General features: G+C 34.5%; 1 protein-coding gene across 5 annotated transcripts in view; it reads left to right on the top strand.

The window, feature by feature from the left end:
• The window catches only part of KIAA0825 (KIAA0825 ortholog), a 225,993-nt gene that overhangs the window by 95,266 nt on the left and 113,922 nt on the right, over positions 1 to 16,805 (top strand). For all 5 annotated transcript variants that reach the window (XM_072358868.1, XM_072358872.1, XM_072358870.1 and 2 more), the window contains 5 exons: positions 454 to 593; positions 7,315 to 7,503; positions 8,956 to 9,189; positions 10,150 to 10,558; positions 14,183 to 14,339. In XM_072358868.1, the coding sequence (XP_072214969.1) occupies positions 454 to 593; positions 7,315 to 7,503; positions 8,956 to 9,189; positions 10,150 to 10,558; positions 14,183 to 14,339 (1,129 nt within the window). The remainder of the gene's footprint in view (positions 1 to 453; positions 594 to 7,314; positions 7,504 to 8,955; positions 9,190 to 10,149; positions 10,559 to 14,182; positions 14,340 to 16,805) is intronic.

The following is a 16,805-nucleotide window of genomic DNA, read 5'->3' as shown; positions in this document are numbered from 1 at the left end:
GAATTGGTCAGCATAAAGCAGAATCTTGAGCATTCTCTCTGTTTTTTAATTAACAGATTCATATCCTTAATTTAGGAGCAATAAACAATTTACATTGTAGTAAATTAAAGAATAAATAGCCTTAGATTTATTCAAGCACAAATAAAAATAAAAAAATCCTTTTTGCCTAGTGGAACGGGGCTATACGTGTTTCCATGAAAGAGATAAGTGAAGTTCCTTTATATCAGTTATAACTTTGGCAGACTACCAAATGTTAATTTGCTTTTAGCTAGTTGAGATTAAATGTAATTCCTTCTCTGAGCTGCCTTAAAGTAAGCAATCATGAAAGCATTTTCAGACTAATCTGGGAGGAATTGACATTTAAGGGAGTTAGCATTACATCTGCACTTTAAGGATATTAATTTCATAGATAAATTAACTACATTATGCTGTTTTTATCTTGCATTTTGAAAGGAGTCCATCAGAAAGAGAAATGGCAGCCCAGGGTCAGCTGAAACTGCTCTTATCCCAGCCATACTGTAATTTGAACTTGCTCTTGGAAACCTTGCTATATCACGATTGTCTCTTGGTGAGAATTTTACTGAAAAGTTCAAGTAAGTACTTATGCTGTTGATCTTTACAAGAATATCACTGAGAAACACAAATTCATTTTTAACTACTTAAATATTTTGGGATACCAGTTATCAGTTGGACAGTTCTTGAGGAAATAAAGATTACTTTTTCATTGCTTTTTTAATGAGATTTCTTTTTGGTCAATTTGAGTACTCATAGCTTCAAAGCAGACTGCAATTTGATAAACTGATATCATGAATACAAGGGAGTCTAAACGAATTTGAACTTAACAAAGCATTGATACCACAACTGTTTTATGGAGATTTTTAAAGTTAAGGATTAATATTCTGAAAGATCACCTTCAAAGTTATGTTTCTACAGTGAAAAGCCTAGAGGTTTTGTTTGTGCTATATGTTTGTCGCTCTAGGCATTATAGCAGTACATTTCTGACCTTCCTAATGTTAAAACTATCATTAATGTTGTTATGAAAGTAGGACAAAGAAAATAATTGTTCTGTAAAAGTTTCTTTTTATTTCTATTAATATTGTTTGAAGCATAAAACTTTATCACATCTTTCCTCTTATTAGCTTTTGCATCAAATGTTCAGATCATTGAAAAGTTAGTGGACAAAATTCTGCATCAGTATTGAATTAGTCTGTATCACTTTCAGTCTTTCTTTAGCAAAATAATTCTCCTTACATATTAAACTCTCAGGTCATATAAAAATAGGTAACAATTTAATTATTTTGTTTTGAGGCAGTCTAACATTTGTCAGGGATACAACATCATTTCCAATTAGGTAATGCATGTTATTAAGAGTTACACTGCACTCACTTGCCCATTCAAGTAACTGTCATATTTTACAAAGACAGACATTTCTTTTTATCAGAATCATATTCTTACCCTACTGTTATACAGTACTGAAATTCACTGCCTGCTTAAATTAGAATGTTCAAGTGACAGAATGGGTTTTCATCTACTGACTGGCCAACTTCTTGAGCTTCAGGGAAATCTCTGTTTCTATGAGTTAGAAAATGTGCCATTTACACAGTCTTTATTAATATAATTTCAGTATTGATATGATGAAAATTTCAATTTAGATTAAGTTGAAACCTGCAATCATCCATATCTTCTAAATTAATTTCAATAAGGTTAATTATATAATGGTAAAATGATTATAGTTTTTACTCCTTCTCCTATGCAACAGCTTAACTGGTAACTGATAAGCTAAAATTTTTGACCTGTTATGTAATACAAGAAAAGCCAGTCTAATAAGCTATACCTAGGTACTTGTAATGACAGTTTAGGATTCTTTTGTTCTATAGGATAAAAGGCTTTCAGAATTACATACTCATCAACAGTAAAACGTTGCAATGCTTAACATTATGCACAAAAACATAAAAATTTTGGTATTTAATGGCTTTTGAGTGACTTGCTGTGCTGATAATCAAACTCCGTGATCTTAAGTATCTTCATTATTTTTTGGACTGGAATGGCATTTTCACTTTCCTTTCCTAAGGCCAGGAATAACATTTTCTTTGTTATAGAAGGGAGTACCACTGAGTACAAAGTTCTCTCAGTAGAAGTGATGTATTAGGGAATGTGCGTATGCAACATTTAATGCTGTTATTTGGTGCAAGTAGATTATTGCATTTGTTGAAGCCACTGAAACTGTGTACGCAAACATAAGCAATGCCTCCTGCTTTAATTATGTTGGTCCAGAACATCAGGAACATCAGAGGTGTATGCTGATGGTATGCCAGTAGAGGTTGAACCTTCCCACCAATATTTGATTACATGTTGTTGCCATGTGACAGATGGCAGCAGAGGGACAGTCTGACAGAATGGTGTCTGACACAGAATTTTGTATGAAGCAAATGTGTGTCACTGAATTCCCCCATTTGGAAAAAACGACATCCATTGACATTTGCTGTATGTTGGTGGAGGCCAAACAGTGGCTGTAAGCACTGTGAGGCAGTGAGTGGTGCAGTTCAGCAGTGGTATCAGCTATGTGAAAGACAGGCTTCAGTCTGGATGGCCATTCTCAGCTGTCATGCTACAACATGAATAATGTCACTGTCAGCTCATCTGCACAAATTGGTGGATTATGACCAGGGAGCTTTGTGTAGATCTGAATATCAACTTCAGTGCACTGGAAATGCTGGAGACAACAGTGGAAATCACAGTTTATACCAGGCAAGTCCCACATATACTCACACAGGAGAAAGAGCACCATATGAAGTTTGTCTGGACCTACCAATGCAAGGCTGAAGATGACAGTTTCCTGGATTGAACCACTACTGGAGAATGTGGTGTTACTACTACAAGCCAAAGTCAAAACTGCAGTCCATAGAGTGGTGATGTGAGTTCCTCATTGAAGAAAATGTTCAAGATTCAGCCTTCAGCAAGTAAAATGATGTGAGTTGTCTTTTGGCATAGGTTGCAGGTCCTTCTGGATTTATTGGAACCCGGTCAAACCGTCAAATCTGACCGCTGTACCATGACCCTGACTAAGCTAAAGACTAGAACTTCCAGAATCAGGCCAGAGAAGACAGCCTTTCTCTTGCAACACAATAACACCAGGGCCCCATACCAGTTTGAAGACCATGGAGCCCACTGGCAATCTTGGCTGGACTCTTCTACCACACCCACTATATTGGCCAGATTTGTCACCTTCTGGCTTCTGTCTGTTCATGCGGAAGGACTGGTGGACTGCAGTCCAGAGGTGGACAATAGTTGCCATCATAGAAGCTGTGAAACAGTGGTTCAGATTATCTGGTGCAGATTTTTACAAGCATGACATGCAGGCTCTTGCTTATTACAGTCCAAGATGCAGATCTGATGGTGGTGACTTTGTTGAAAAATAGTGTTTTCCAGCATAGAATGTGCTCTGTCACAGTGTTATTGTGCTCTTTGTTGTATTTTCTGTGGAAATAAATAGGAGGCATGACCTTCAGAGCAACATAATTAAAATATTCTTAAAAGTAGGATACTCCTCAAATGTAAAATTACCGCATCAAACATAGGTAAAGTGATAAATCAGGGTACCCAAAATTGAGCCACTTATTTGCATCCAGTGAGTATGATCATTAGGGAGAAAGGACCTTTACAAAAGGAGCTGAAAAATTGGATTTGGATACTGGATCTCTATTACTTAAACTAAAGGTCTAAATAACCTAGCTGTGTTTCTTTTCAGTTAATTACAATAAAATATGTACTCAGAATTGCTTTTTATAGATACAACAGTTGGCATTTTTTAAGATGTATTATTGAATGATTTAAGGGTCTGTGGGCCTTTGCTATGTCTCTGTGGGGAGAAACAATGAATAGAGGGTATTGTCTTAGTTATCTGACAAAGCAAACAGTTTTGCAAATTTCCTAAGGGAATTTTTTACAAGAATTGCTTTACCATCCATTGACTTGAAACAGAAATTGATTATTTTGACAAGAAAAAAATAATAGAGGAATAAAGAAAATAATGCATGCATGATATGAGTTACTCGATCCAGAAGATAGTGATATGAAAAAGAGAAAGGTAAAAGTAAACTGAACATTTCTGCTAGACTGTTCCTAAACGCACAGCATGCCATTTGGGGGTTGGACTCGATGATCTCTGGAGGACCCTTCCAACCCCTATAATTGTGTGATCCTGTGATCCTGTGATGCCAGCAGAACAGTCTTTGACTTCTCACTTGAGAGTCTTTATTGCCAGGAACCAGGAGTTATTCTTCAGGAAGTACAGTGAAAAAAGCAATAGCTGTATCAAGCTTCACTGGCCCAGCACAGAATTAATGGCAATGGGAAACTGCTTTCACAGTAGGGCAAGGCCACTGGCAGTTTTACCTATTGTTTTGGCTTGCTTAATGAATTACTGAGAAAATAAAATTATGTGGCACAATATCAACCAACTTCTTAGGCACTAATAGATATGAAGAGTATTCATAGGCTGAATTTTATGAACCAGTTGCTAAGAAGAGAGAAGACTTGATAATATATGTGTGGAATTTGAGTTTTCCCACTCCAATTACTGAATGCCCTTTGTGATGTAGTTCTTTAACTGCCACAATGCATGCTGCATCATTTTACTGTGAAGTACACTGGGTTTTTTTCAAAGTTGCTCTAAGTGAGTAAAATGTGATAACATCATCAACTGACCTTACAAATCAACTTCTATTAAAATAGCAAGTGGTTATAAATGTACACTCTTACGTGAACTATTGTTTCCATAAAGAAATCTTTGGCATTGGCTGAATCTGAAACTTCTGTTTCAAGCATTTGAAGGTAGTTATTTTTGTACTTACAAAAACTGCTTGGATTTAATAATCCTGAGTCAAAATCTACCGAGAGATGGGAAAAAAAATACTGGTGTCACGGTTCCAATACGCGTAGTTTTGGAGAAGGTTAGCTGTGCGGGTTTTTTGACAAAACTTGAAGATTAGCATGTAATACTGTCCTCATTTGAAGCGTGCAGTATGTTTCTTAGAGGAACTGATATACTTGTGCAGAGATAGACCAGTGCTCCAAATATTTCTGGACTATTCAGTATGAGTTAAATGCAGTCTTGGCAAAAATAGACTCTTTACCACCTCAAACTTTACTTAACTTCTTCGTGATTGCACACTACATCATGCCAGCCTAACATCAGAACATGATAGAATTATTTTGAAAGGGTCATCTCCTCAAAGTACCTGACTGGCCAGTAAACTTTGGTAGATACTTTACTTGAATAACCAAAGTGGTAAAAAAAAAAAAAAAAAAAAAGTGCAGGAATGACGTAGTTGTAGCTGAAAGATCAGTGGAAAAAGGATCTTAACTGAGCATTCTGTTTTGCTGATTTTTCAGAGATAAGCTAAAGGAAAAAATAAAGAGATTTTAGGAAGTTTCTGAAGTATTAAGTAGGAATATCCCTTTGGATGTTAATAGAGCCCTTGTCAAACGTCACACATCTTCTCTTGATAAAATAAGGAAGTAATAGTTTTTAAAAAACAAACACTGATTAAAGTGTGTGTGTCACTTAGTGTTTAGCCTCAGAATGCTTTCACGGTGGATTCTGAATGATCTTTTCTTAAAAGAACAAGATACACACTCATTATAAGAGTGTACATGTGTAAAAATCCCACAGAGTTATGTTGTACTTCTTTTTATTTTCCAGAATTCATTGATATCACCAAGTTAATTAGAAAACCTTAAGTGGTTCTACCTTGAAACTTCCATGTACCGCCACTATTAAACAAATTTTATTTTAACATCAAGTCACAAACCTCTTTAAACAAAACAATCTTCCATCTTGTTTTCCAAGAACAGTTTACATTGTGTCTAAAATCTCACCCAACTTTCCTTCTTGGAGTTTGTTTAAATTAATTAAAATACTATGTTCAATATTACAATAAAAAATCAAATAATTTGATTCAAATTTTCATCTCATTATATGAATTTTAATCATTTATTTATTTATTTATTTATTTATTTTTTAATGCTTTTTCTGCTTTCTTGGTTGCCTATATTGATTAAATTAGTGGGGTCCATTTGACTCTTCACTCAGGAGCAGCTGGCATTGAAGCATGCTGGCTTTCTCAGCATAAGAGGAGAAAAGCTGACTAAACAAAAAATCTAACAGTTAATCTCTTCTGCCTTGGAAGAGAGGGGGGAGAAAGAGAGCTTTCTGATTATGGAAGGATTGGTCTTATTTTTCAACTTACTGCACTCAATGGGCTATTTCTGTTCGAGTGCACTACCAAGACTGTACGGTTTACAGTAATGTGTGAATTAATTCATAGGGATTCAGAGCAGATTAAAATGAGATTTTTGAATTTTACAATATTATCAACTCATTCACAAAGTTGGGTGGAAAACAGTCACTTACCACTGTGGTAAATTTTGAAAGCTGTTTGAACCGCTAGAAAGATACTGACACTCTCCTATCTTTCTCTTGCGCAGACTGCAAAACTGGAATAAACCAATGACATTTTCAAGCATATTTTCAATATAAATCAGTCTTATGAAAACTCTCTTTAGCAGACTAGACAGTTGAATAAAATTATTTAGTTGGTCCTGGCTCTGGTCAATTGTCATTCTTAACATCAAAAGCGTATGTACTTTTTGTCACTAGCAAAGCTTAAAGCCAATGAGTTGCATTAGTTCAAAGAAAGGTTTAAACATATGATTCTTCTCTAGGTGGAAGAATATTTTATAATGATTTTTAAAAGCATATTTTAAAAGCAAAATTTCCCTAACATCCAGCCAGAAATATAGCAGCCTATATCTTAGCATGGCTGCAATTTTGCTTTGGGGAACTGATTTCTTCTCAGTTCATCTTTAACTGAAAAAACAAGTCCCAACCTTTTTGGTGAGTATGCAGCTGCTGTTTCATTTTATTTTATATAATCAAATCAATTTATAACTTCACAACTATATATTGCTGAGGTAAGTTATGAGAAAAACTTTCTGACTGTGATTCTGTCAAAGTAGTCCAATTTAGTTACAATTATTATTTAGTACATAAGCAAATTCATATTATTTACAAAGGGTATTTAGAGGCATATTCCATAGTTTGTAGATATGCCTGTATCTTTTTTTTAATGACTACATACAATCTAGGTAGATGATCAAGTGCCATTATGCCAAGGACATCAGATTTCAGTATCAGTAATTATTAATACAGTTTTCAGATACAGTTTTCAGTTTGTTTTGATTGATAATATTTATATGAGTTGAATTACGTGGACATTTTTATAACCATGTTTTGTTTTTTTTATTTTGGAGGAAGTGAAGTATTGACTGGTGATGAACAAAGTTCTCTCTCAGATGAGACAAATAACAAAGAGCCTACTCTGATTGAAACTATCTTCACTATATTGTCTGACTGCATTTTATCACCCAAATCACTTGGCATTGCTTTTGAGGCCTACATGGAAAAAGAACAGTTGTGGGATTGCTTATACAATATGACAGGTACTTTATTTATTAGTAAGTACACTGAGACTGGTGTTAAACCTTGTCAGTTATGTCGTGCATATTATTTTTATTTTAATAAATCTGTTGAAATGATTGTAGGTTCCTTCAAAATTATATTATAGTTAAAGTTTTTTCAGCAGTCAGGATGCTGTAGGAATGGTGGATATTCTGAAGGAAGCAGTTGTTATGATACTATAGACTAAAATTCTGGTTGTTTTCATGTGTCTGTTTTACCAGTTGGTTGGCATCAGTTTCTGTAGGTTTTTACTGACACAGGTTCTTAATCTCTGTTGTTTAATAACTTCAAACTTGTACTTTGGCTTAAAAGCAAGGAATAATTGAAGACGTGTGGAAAAAGAAAAGACTGCTGTTGAGGGAGGCCTAGTATGGTGGGCATGTAGACTCTGATGCCAAAACGCGGACTCCTAGTTTTTGGTGGAGGTGGAGAATAGCCCACATGATTATAGCAGTGAGTGGTGCTCACAAGGAAAAGCACTTTTCAGCCACAAAAGAGAGGCATTAAGAAGAATGGTTTTACGAATTATGCAAAAAATTCAGGAAAGTTCACAAGAAAAGACAGAAAGAAAATGAGAGAAGGTACGAATGATAATAAAAATACAAATACCACAAAATAGAAAACAACCATCGCAAAAGTTGTCAGACTTAAAGAAAAATGAGATTTCAAAAAGTAGAAAGCTAACACTTAAAAGAGGAAGAAAAATGCAGAAGTTTAGCATGGGAGCTTTCAGGAAGACCGCGTAGAGAAAAATAAAACTTAGATCATCAGAAAGCACAGATAAGCAAAAGTAAGGGCAAAGGACCTTAGTAGGAAACGTCTAAAAACACTGATGGTATATCCTGCCTGACAACTGCTGCTCTTTTACCTGGAGAAACTACTATTCTCTGTAGTGTTAAGAATGTGGAGAAGATTGATACTTGTAATGTCAATAACTGTATTTAAGATGTTCTATTTTCAACATACAATTTCTGATACCATACTATGTCTCTGTTGATGACTGTTATTTTTGTGCATTTTTGTTACCAAAGTATCATTTCTCTTTTGCTCTTCTCTAAGAAAAGTATAGTTACCTAACAATTGCCACTGTGTTAACACTGTAAATTGCTTGATTCATTAATGTCTACCCAGTGATTAAGTTTACTACTCAGATTAAATTTTGAGAAATACCTTGATGGGGAAGTGAGGTTAAAAAAAAAAAAAAAAAAGAAAGAAATGAAATTCTATTTTTTGTTAGTAGCATATTGAGAGGGTATAACATGCTACATTGTCTTACTTTATACTATTTCTCTACAACAGGCTGACAGCTCTAAATTATTTTGAATCATAATATTGTTTTCTTTCCATAAGAATTCTAAAACACTTCTTTCTGAAACAGATTTGCACAAATGACTGCACACTTCCTGAATATTTAATAATGCTTTCTTCTGAAGTTTCCAGTTGTGTCGAGTCAGAGCCAGAGGTTATCAGATGCTTGAAGCTGACTTTGATTAATTCAGTCAAGGGTATAGTGAAGCAGATCATTTCTTTGATGCATTCGTGGGAAGCAACAGAAAACTATGGAACGTATCAGCACAAACAAATTGTTCCTGAAAGTTTACTGAAAACAGTTCCAAAGGAATGGAATTATACGCCTCGGGAAATGAAGAGGAAGGAATCTGGGAAATGTGGGTGAAATTTATGCTCTTAGAAAAACTGCAGCTTAACAGTAAGAAAAACAGGCTCCAAACATCATCTTGGTAGTAGGCTTTTTGTTTGTTTATTTAATTGTTTATCAGTATATCACTGTTTTCATGTGACTAGCTGAGAGGCAGAGCTTAGACCTGATGACAAGTTAAACTGTCTATGTGGCACACAGAAAAATTCTGACTTTTTTTTCAATTTTTTTTTATTTTTTTTTTAACTAGTTGAGACTAGAAGAGGAATGAGCTTATGGTTTTCTTTGTTTCTTTGCTTGGCTACTTTTTTCATGATGTTTTTTTTTTTGTTTAATCCACACCTGAATCTATATGGTGGATTACCTTTGGGTTCACTGTTTTTCATTTTATATATACTATTCACTTTTTAACAGCATGTTTCCTGTAGTTGCTTTTATAGCTACTGATAACATCTGCGATGTTTAAAATAGATTGCTATGTAGTGCACATGCTTCTCTTATGAAAGACAATAAACTAAAGATTTGTAGGTCTGAACATAAAAAAGGACTGATAGAAAACAATATGAATATATGCAATGTCCTAAGACATTTAGTGCTGTGCTCCGCTCTTGAAACAATACTTCCCTATAGTTCTGAAGACAACTTGTTTTTACTGTTCTGAATACCTGGGTGTTTTCTACTTCATTTATTCTACATTAACTGTGCTCAGCAAGAATAATTGTTAACATGGTCACAGTGTGAATTCCATATTTTCTAGGTTCTCAATTTTAATTTGTGTTATTGTTTAGATTTGGGGGGATATGTGTATGGGAGGTATAGCACAAGTCAAGCCACAGTGTTGAGTACCGAAGCTTTTTACCCATTTCAGTACAAAAGAAACTTAGAAATTATTAGACAATATTCAGAAGCATGCTGTGATAGAACTATAATGTTAATGTTAATCATATCTTCTTTTATGTCTTTTTTTAAGGCTTCACAAGGCTTGCAGCTCAGGCAGTATCTATTGTAATCAGCAAGTTACCTACAGTGATTGCATGTTTGCCTCCCCCAATTAAGTACTTCTTTTTTCTGGCTGAGAGAAAAATGTCAAGAAACTTTGCTGAATTAAAGAAAGCTGGTCTGCTTGTCTGGAACTTGATTGTAATTATATGTCGGATATTTGAGGATGGAAATACTGCAGAACTTTTAACAGGTGCAACACTTGACAGATGGAGCAAAGAAAAACTCAGTTTAGTTCGTGTATGCTTAGAAAGTATTATGGGAAAACAGAAAAGTGGTCCTAAGCAAGTGACCCAGAAGGTTATACAGAGCATAGAACAGCAAAGACCAAACTGGATTGAAAGCCAGTTGCTGAAGGCTAGAAAACTGAGCACAGACTGGTAAGAATATAGTATTTTTCAAGTGCTGTTTGTTCTTTATTTTACTGAATTAATGACGTGTTTATGGCTCTCGTTCAATTTAAAAAATATTTAGAGTGATCTTATGTTACATGAAATCAATTACATCTTAATGTTGACGGCTTTATGGTATACTTTTGCAAGTTAATTGCATGGCTGAAACAGCTGCAGTTATTTCATCTTAACAGTCTTTTCATAGTATTTAAAATGTTTCATATATTTCAAATTTTGTTTCATGTTATTATGTTTCATATTTTCTCATATGTTTATGATGATCCAAAAATATGGACAATTTAGTTTGTGTATCTTTCAGAATGCTAACAGGTACGCTGACTAGAGGGCACCGCAGTGCATTTATAAATGAGTTTTGCTATAGCGATTAAACTAAGACTATAGCAGGCTTTCCATGTTCATCTGAGATTAGCATACTTCCTTTTAAAATATACCTAACCCTAGGGGCGAGTAGGATATATCAAAACAGGACAAGGAAAGTACCCTGCTATGCTTTTCTGGGGAAATACCAACTTTCCCTGTAGATTTGACATTTAGGCCCATGTTTTTAAATCCTTATAATGATTTTTCGAGGAGTTCTGTGCATATCAATATATTTGTACTCCTGTTTTAATGTTGTAGTGGTGTACCATTCTGTAAAAACACTATTCATCAACTTCCCAGTAGCAGATTTATAGGAGTTACCTGTCTTAGTGAATTAAACGATTGACAACTGAAAGTAAGGTTGGCTTGTGATCTTTTACATTTCCATTTAACTCAAATTCACAAACACTAATCAATTGGCTAACAGATTGAAGCCAGATGCCAGCCACTGAAACAGTCATAGAATAAAGTAAATAAATTATAATGTATAAAATGTGGAAATACTTAACAGGATTGTTTTGTAATGTAATTGCTAAATGTACTGAGAGTAGATGTTTTTTAAATAATACAAATGTAGGGTAAGACAGAGATTGGAATGACTCCTAAAAACTGAAGCTTTAAGATCTGAAGCTGAAAATTCTAATATAGTAGTTAATTTTATTTTTTAAAATATCACGAAAAATGCAATGATTTTTAATTCTTATCAGGTATGAGACAGTGGAAAGATATTTCCTTTATATTCATACAGTGTCTCTCAAAGTGAGAACCAGCTTATGGTTCGGGCTCCTAATTTGAAGCATACGGAACTGGAGAACATATTACTTGCTCTCCAAGGGAGTAGGTACATCATTCAGTTAGGAAACTGTTTTCTGATTTCAGAGGTATTTCTGCAACAGAAGTCCTGCATAAATGTTATTTTTCAATTTTATATTCAAGTAGTATGACTCAGTTACTTAAAAAAAAAAAAAAAGAAAAAAATTCTTTTAATGTATTTAATAGATAGGTGAGATACACAGTGTAGAAATAAAATATTGTTATGCATGCAAATTTTAATACTAATAGATTAAAGCTGAACTCGAAATATTTACACTAGGTAATAGTCACATAGTCACAAGACTAAAAGATCTTTCAAGAAAACCCTTGTGATGTTTACGTGATTAATTTGTAGTAGGAATGGTTATATCTAAAAGTCTACAACAGAGTAAAATTACGTTACATATAACCCTTTCACAGGTAAATGATTTTGTGTGTATGTACATGCATCTATACATATATTCATAGATGTTTACAGACTTTTAATACCTACAGTGTGCGGAACAAGTACATACAGTTTGTGGAATAAATAAAAAGAATACAGTCAAAACATTCATGTGTGATTCACAGACCCAGTTGTGGAGAAGGACACTAGACTTTTATATGAAAAAGTCTCACGTGATGTTATCTTATTGTTATCAGGACTTGGCCGCATAAAACTGTGAATGTGATATAGGTTCATCCCTTTTGGCATAAATATTCAACTTGCCTTTTAGAAGAAGAAAAAATATGCAGTGAAAGATTCAGAAAGTGGCAGTTGTATGCACTGGCTGTCCTGTGTACTGCCTGAAAACATTACTATTCATTAAAATAACCTTCACTTCATAATAGTACCATAGCAGTAAACAGTCGTGTTAGATTCTGAAGAGCACACTGCCCAAAAAGAAGAGAAATGTCTGTCTTTGGAAAGTAATTTGTCGAGTTGAAGATTATTGTTTTTCATCATGGTGACCCTGACTTGGCTGGCTGGGTGCATACACAGATTAAGATGAATGCAGTTATTCCTTGTCTGAGGTCTGCCTCTTTCAGGGCACATTCTTCCTAATGACATGATTGATAGGCAGTCCCAAATCCAGAGAGGAACTCATTAATCACAGCAGTGACTGAATCCAATCATCTGCTTCACCTGCACACTGACGGACAGGAAAGGATACAATTTGGGTGCTGACACTGATACACTCCTTTGTCAGAGGTCCTCAACTTTTTCAATGTCAATCTCTGAGAAGTGTGACAAGATTCAGGTTATATCTATATGTGGCATTGGAAGATAAGCCTTAAATGTGCTTTAATTTTGAAGATCAATTTCTTTGAAGCTTTTCTGTAAAATACACCATAATAACAGAGTATCATTTACTTCCATTCAGCAAAGAACAAAATTATAGTTTATATTTTGAAGCTATTTGGTCTGTAGGAAGTTCTGAAGCAGCATGTGGAAGCAGTGTCAGCTGTATAGAATTCAAGTGAGCCTTCAGGTCAAACAACAACTTTGAGCAGAACTAACTTTGTAATCATGGCACATTTTCAGCACATACACTGCAAACTGACAATTTCAAAGTGAAATGTGGGGTTTTTCTCTGTCTGAGAGCTTCTGTTGTGGATTTTAAGTTAATCGTATAATGATTGTAGAAAGCATAATGTATTCTGTTGGCCTGTTAAGTTCTTGACGTCTGGATACCAGCATATATCTGATGGTTGCAGCTCAAATATTTGAGGAGAATAATTAGTCTTTGGAATATTTTCTTATACTTAATACAGAGCTGTGAGCTTATGCTTTTGTGCAGACAGCAGTCTAATAATGGCTAGAGTGTAAAATGAACATTTTTCAGGGCCTGTCACCATCAGGTTGTTGTTTTTGTTTGTTTTTGCAGTTAGACAGAAATCCTGTTAAAAAGGAAAACAAGGAAAAATACGGTGCAAAACGTGCAACAAGTGGCAAAATATACCTTTGAAACTGTTACCATTTATACCAGTGGAAAGGAAAAGACTTCATTTTAAAATTTCTAACCTATACTTAAAGTAATGGCTACCTTTCTGACATGTTAAGTAGGCTTTAATACCAGCGGTGACAGGCAAAGAAAAATGTACAAAAGATCGAATGCAAATGCCATTCCTGGTAGCAAAGATACTTCTCTGGTGGAAAAGAAAATAAAAAAATATTTGCTCTTTGTATGCCCTTAGAGCAAAGAATGTTTTATGTTTTCAGTCTTTCTGAGAAAAATTATTAAAATTCATGTAATTAAAAAAAAAACTATATTAAAATCAGCATTTAATTGTTTAGCATTTATTAGTGTAAAGGATTCAGAAATGCACGTAGCAACATTTGCTTATGCCAGAAATGTTTATTTGTATTTTACTTGTATTTGTATTAATACGATTTTTTAGAAATTCAAGGATCGTTTTATATTTTCCATATTCTAGTGGCTCGGATGCAATTGAAGGTGCAGTGTTAGAGCAAGAAGGCATTGCATTTGGATTCACTGAGCAGAAAATAAACATGATGGTCCTGGATATCTGCCACAAACCAGGTGGCAGCGAGTACCTGAGGCAAATTTATCACATCATCCGGCTCAATGAGGTAGGGAAACGGCCTTTTTACCGAGCAATTAGGTGTGTACTGGCCTGAGGCAGCTTCTGCTGGCAGCTAAGGGTTAGTCAAGGAGGTGATAATGCTTCTTAAAGTCAATATGAAATCCTTTATTGTACTGTAACAGCATCCATTCAGTTCAGGCTTTTCTACATTGATAGTGAAAGATTATGAGGAAACAGCATAGATTTTGTTTATGTACTTAAAATCAGTATTATGACACATTAACTTCCTTTAGATTTGTTCTGTAAACAGAAGATGCGTTTTTAAGGTTTAAGCACAGTTAAAAAATAATAAAAATTTTAAAAAGCAGCAAAGCTATTGAAAAACTGGCTGTTACAGGAAGTATAATTAAATGTGGTAAATCAATTTTCCGATTTAACAAACAAACCCCATGGCTTTACTGAGAGAGTAAATGCATCCAAACGAAAACCTTGCTTCAGCTAGAGAACTCTACTTAGTTGAAGTGCTTTCAAAATTACAGTGAACAAATTCAGATTTGTTTGCTACACGTGGAATTTGAGCAAGATTAAAGAATTATCTCGTTGTTTCTAGCGCTGTACTAAATTGTCACAAGTTACCTGAAGCATTCTTATTATGTGCACTGAAGTAAACACAAGTTTGCTTAAATTGTATGATAACACAGATCTACATAAGCTTAATTGAGAAAGTTCTGTTTATTAGCTTTAATTACTAAATTACTATTCCTTGAATGCATAAGCAGGGGCTGTTACAAACATTTCAAGTGTACAGAAGTGTTTATAATAAAATGCAAAATAATGCAAATATAGGCACAGTCCAAGACTTAGAAAAAATTGATAGCAAAAAAAACCAAACAAACACAATTAGGTAGCTATGTATAAAGCAATAAAGCAGCTCAGCTTCTGAAAATCAGATCAACAGTTTAATTCTTAAGAACAGGCTTAAAAGCAAACTTTACACATCTGCATTTTGAACTTTTAGAAGCAATATAAGCATGTATGTAGAGATGGCAACCTAATATTAATAAAATACAGAGTCTTTTCAAGTTTCATCTCAAACAATTAAATGGTTCAGGAAGTGAAGTGAAAATTATTACTGTAGTACAGTTCAAACAAAACCTTTTCACCTGGAGAACATTCAGGATTACTCCTAGTATAATGAAGTGAAGAAAAGATTGTGAGCAAGACCTCTTAAAATAGCACATAATGCAGTAGGTAGGGCAGTCACCAAAGGGACTAGATATGCAGGCTCAATCCTTTATCTGCATCCAAACTAAATGCCCAAACTGCTAGAGCTATAGCTAACAGTGTGGAACTTCGTCATTTTCCCCTAAAGGAATTGTTTCATTTTGTAGAAATTGCTATAAAAATCCATTCCACAACTTCTGGGGTCAAAAACAGGATCATATTCTAATTGAACAGGTAGAATGCCCATATCAGGTTCTGGAGACCCTGAATCAAAATCTGAGTCCTATGAGTATTCAGTTATTTATACAAAGTGGAGCAGCTCCAATAGGAGGTGAAAGGCTGAGAGAATTAGTTGGAAGAGGGACCTTAGCCTATCTTTCCACATCCCAGGTGTCTCTCCTTGATTTTGTGCTGTTAGTAAGAGCTTCATTAAAAATAGAACATTTCTCAGTGGAAAAAACCTGTCTTGACTTAAAAAAAATAATAATAATAAAAAAACCCTGATCAGCACAGGATATAGGAATGTTACTTTCACTCATCTTTTGAAACAATTACAACATATTCTAATACTCAGTATAACATTATGGTAATGCATTTTTGAGTATTATCTTTCATGTTTTAGATTGTTAAATGCAGCTGACAACAACAGCAACAAAAACTAGACTGGATTGCACATTAGAAGGTCTGTACTTTCCTTCTTAGACTCCTTGGACTGCCAAAAGGTCATGTTCTTAAATTGAATCTGGAGATCTTTCTGCTGCAATGATTAATAATTGCATGTGAATAGAGAACAAAATGATGAGACAGAAAATTGTGCCTCAGTAATTTTCCTTAGAAAGGCAGGGGAGAAGATGAATAACTCCTTAGAAGCTGTGTATGTAAATAAATGTAAAAAATATCTTTTATGGATACTGTAGAGCTAAAATAGCCTACAGGTGAAGGTATGTATTTATCAAGAAGAATAATATTTTTTAAGCTAATTTTCACTAATGGCCACCAAAGGAAAACCAACTCTCCTGAGCTGTCTAGCTCATAAACACTGTCTGGTTTGTTTCACGTACGGTCATCAGTAGTAAGGATACAGCTTACACGATTACAATCATGATTTCTTTTTTGTTCTCACTTTTTTGAAACACAAGACTTTCTGTGTCTACAGTGTGTGCTGTACTATAGGAGTCCTAAACTAATGTATTTACCATTGTTGATCAAGTCTCTTCGTCAAAATAAATAAATAAATAAATCTATAGTACTTATACAGTTTGCCCAGTGAGACTGTGAATGTCTCCTC

Source organism: Excalfactoria chinensis, chromosome Z (assembly GCF_039878825.1).
Source record: "Excalfactoria chinensis isolate bCotChi1 chromosome Z, bCotChi1.hap2, whole genome shotgun sequence".
Lineage (NCBI taxonomy): Eukaryota > Metazoa > Chordata > Aves > Galliformes > Phasianidae > Excalfactoria > Excalfactoria chinensis.
The sequence above is the reverse complement of the archived record's forward strand: the minus strand, read 5'-3'. Positions and strand labels throughout refer to the sequence as shown.